Source organism: Tupaia chinensis, unplaced genomic scaffold, assembly GCF_000334495.1.
Source record: "Tupaia chinensis unplaced genomic scaffold, TupChi_1.0 Scaffold146740_1, whole genome shotgun sequence".
NCBI lineage: Eukaryota > Metazoa > Chordata > Mammalia > Scandentia > Tupaiidae > Tupaia > Tupaia belangeri.
The window spans coordinates 201331-204297 of record NW_006206595.1 but is presented as its reverse complement, the minus strand read 5'-3'; the positions used below and the strand labels follow the sequence as shown (position 1 = coordinate 204297).

Below are 2967 nucleotides of genomic sequence, written 5' to 3'. Positions count from 1 at the left end.
AGCGTGACCATCCCCCCTGGGGGGTGATTTCTCGCTTTCTGTCTCTATGTCTCTCTCTGTCTGTCTGGCGAGCACACGCGCCCTATAGTGAAAATCACTCCAAAAAAAAAAAAAGAAAAAAATATGATAATAAATCATTATTTAAAAAAAATAATAAATGAAATAAAATAAATAAATCTTAAAAAAAAAAAAAGAAAACATAAAAACCCTTTCTGTGTTCCCTTGGCATCAGTTATATATTGTGTTTTGGCCCCAGGGCAATTCCCCCAAACACGCACCTTCTGCTCGTCACCCTTGCCATCATACCTGAGGCTGAGTCTTCCCCATCAGAGCCCCTGAGGATCTCAAAGCTCATTTCCATCCAGTTGTCAGTCAGTTCTTCCTCAGGGATGGTCCTCATGATCTCAGGACCCAGCCTGGCCTGGCCACAAAGGATCTCCTGCTCCTCAGAATGTCCTGATGACACCTTCTTGGCCTTCCGGCTCCTGACACTCAACCTAGGGCGCCCAGGGGCACTATCTGGGGCAGCCACTGCACTAGGCTTCAAACTCGGGCCCTTCCTAGACCGGCCCCGGCCCCGGCCCCGACAAACAGTGCCCCGTCTCTTAGGCTCCTCTGCCAGCCGTGCCTCAGCTGAGACAGGGTCTTCCAAGTCACTGTCATCACTGAAGTTCACCTGAGATGCCAGAGAAAAGGGAAGGCCTTCAGAGACAAGACACCTCTGACAGCAGGTGGCGCTGTGGAGGCATCAGCACAGAAGGAGCCTTAGGAAGATTCTCATTTTATACCCCCAAATCTTAGGGGCAATAAGTCTGGGTTTTTTTTAGTGAACAGAAGATAAGCAGAGGGATAAGCTAAGGAAAATGGATTCTGTCTGAAACAAAGGGAAATCTGGAATTTGGTCTTGGGGAAGATGCAGGGGCCCTACAGATAGCAGGGATTAAGGTTTCCTCGGCCCTGCTCTGCAGAATGCTCTGGGTCCAGTCCCACCCAACACCAGCACTACCTGGACACAGTCCCATCTCACCTTGAGGCGCGTCTGGACCCTCCGCTGTACCCTCGGAGCCTGGGGAACTTCAGGCTTGCTCTTTGTGAGGAAGACTTCCTCGAATACCGTGAAGGGGACACGAGGGCCGGCCGGTCTGACCCGGCCTGGAGGCTTAGGTGTACAGGGTGGTCCTCCACCTTCTAGACCTTTCTGAGAGGTAGTCTGGAGGGACAGGGGGGCAGAGGCTGCCTGTTGGTGCCCTCGTCCAGATCGTTTTTGGTTCCGAGTCTTTGAGGGCTCTGAGTCTACGGGGCTTTTTATTAATGGTGGCTGCCAACCCCAGGAGCTTGTAAAAAGTTGGGTAGTGCAGCAGCCGAGGCTGGCCAGCTTTGCGAGGGCCTGAATCAAAAGCAGGCTGGGTCTCCAGGCCTCCAGGTGGGGTATCCGCTCCTCTATGAACTTTAGCCCTGACTCCAGGACCTTTCCCAGGCTCTTGTTTGATAGTTGGTTCAGGCCCTCCAGTGCCAGCTGTGTGTATGCCTGAGCCATGATCCCATCCATGAGGCTCGGGACAGGGTCAGGGGCTGCTTTGTAATTCAGGGAAGCTTGGAGAGCTTGGGTGAGGCGCTTGGTGGCTGCAGGGCAACCCTTCAGCACAACCTGCAGCAGATCCAGACCCTCGGCCTGATGGCCCATGGCCAGCCTCACCCCTGCTGTGACCAATACCCAGCGCAGACAGACTGCCGAGAGGATGGGGCTGGCACAGAGTGAGCAGTCACAGGAGGGAGCATGGGACAGGAAGCCAGGACTGGGTAGGGGCTTGGTTTTTAGAACTGGGGAGGAGTTTGTAGATGGGGCGATGGGGCCTGGCTCCTTGGCCACTGTGGCCACCAGCTCCAGGGCAGGGCCTCTCAGAAAAGGTTCCTCCTCTGGGAGCTGTGGAGGACAGGGCACGTGGGCCTTCTGCTTCCTTTTCTGCAAGTGGACTTTCTTCACAGTGTCCGGGTGCTGGGCTACCCCACCAAACTCTGGGGAGAGAGAGGAACAAGAATCACAAAACGGAGCACTCCCTGGGGCCCCCAGGGCCCAACTCCCTAATTTACGTTATTATTTACCTATAAATTACACATGCATACTAACACATAACATACATTAGTGCTTTTAAAATTGTTTTTAGAGAAAAATCTCATACAACAATGAATCATTACAGTCCACAAAGCCCCCATACCTGCAGCTCAGAAGGCCCCACCGCTCTGAAAAGCAGGCCAGCACCAGGACACCCACTTATCATCCTGCCTCCTGCACTTGATGGCCCTGTGATCCTGGTCCCAAACACTGAATTTCTCAACTTTCACATTTTACAAATGAAAAGTCATGTTCCCACCTGACTTGACAGGGTTTTGTGTGGAGCAAATGAAAGCATAGAGGGAGCCAAGAAGAAACAAATGTAGCACAGACCCAGTGTTTTATTTTGGCATACACCCTTCTGAAGACACCCCATCTGTGCTGTCCATATAGTAGCCACCAGCTGCACGTGACTGCTGAGCACATAACTGGCGGGAGTGACTGAGGACCTACACTGTAACCTCGAATCAAATTTAAATAGCCATGGGGCCAGCAGATGGCGTGGTGGTTAAGGGCGCTGGAATCCCATATGACCAACCATGGTTTGAGTCCCGGACCTGGCAGCTTGCCTTCTCGCTTTCTCTCTCTTTCTCTTCCTCTCTCTCTCTGGCTCTGTCCCTCTCTGGTCAAATTAAAATAAGTAAATGAATAAATAAAGTTAAATAAAGTAATTTAAAAAATTAAATACCGGGAACCAGCAGTTAGCGTAATGGCTATGTCTTTGGACTCTCATGTAGTCGACCGCGGTTCGTGTCCCGGACCCGGTGGCTTAAAACTCATGCTGGGCACGTGTGCGTACGTGCCCAAGATCCCGAGAGGAGAATGGAGGAGAAGGGATTGCGGTGTGACCATCC

The 2967-nt window shown here is 51.9% G+C and overlaps 1 protein-coding gene across 1 annotated transcript in view; it reads right to left on the bottom strand.

Moving 5' to 3' along the window:
- Positions 1-2967, bottom strand: part of ESPL1 (extra spindle pole bodies like 1, separase) — a 31839-nt gene that overhangs the window by 8377 nt on the left and 20495 nt on the right. The window contains exons 18-19 of the mRNA XM_027768520.1: positions 1028-2016; positions 307-676 (exon numbers count right to left, since the gene is read on the bottom strand). Coding sequence (XP_027624321.1) covers positions 307-676; positions 1028-2016 — 1359 coding nt within the window. The remainder of the gene's footprint in view (positions 1-306; positions 677-1027; positions 2017-2967) is intronic.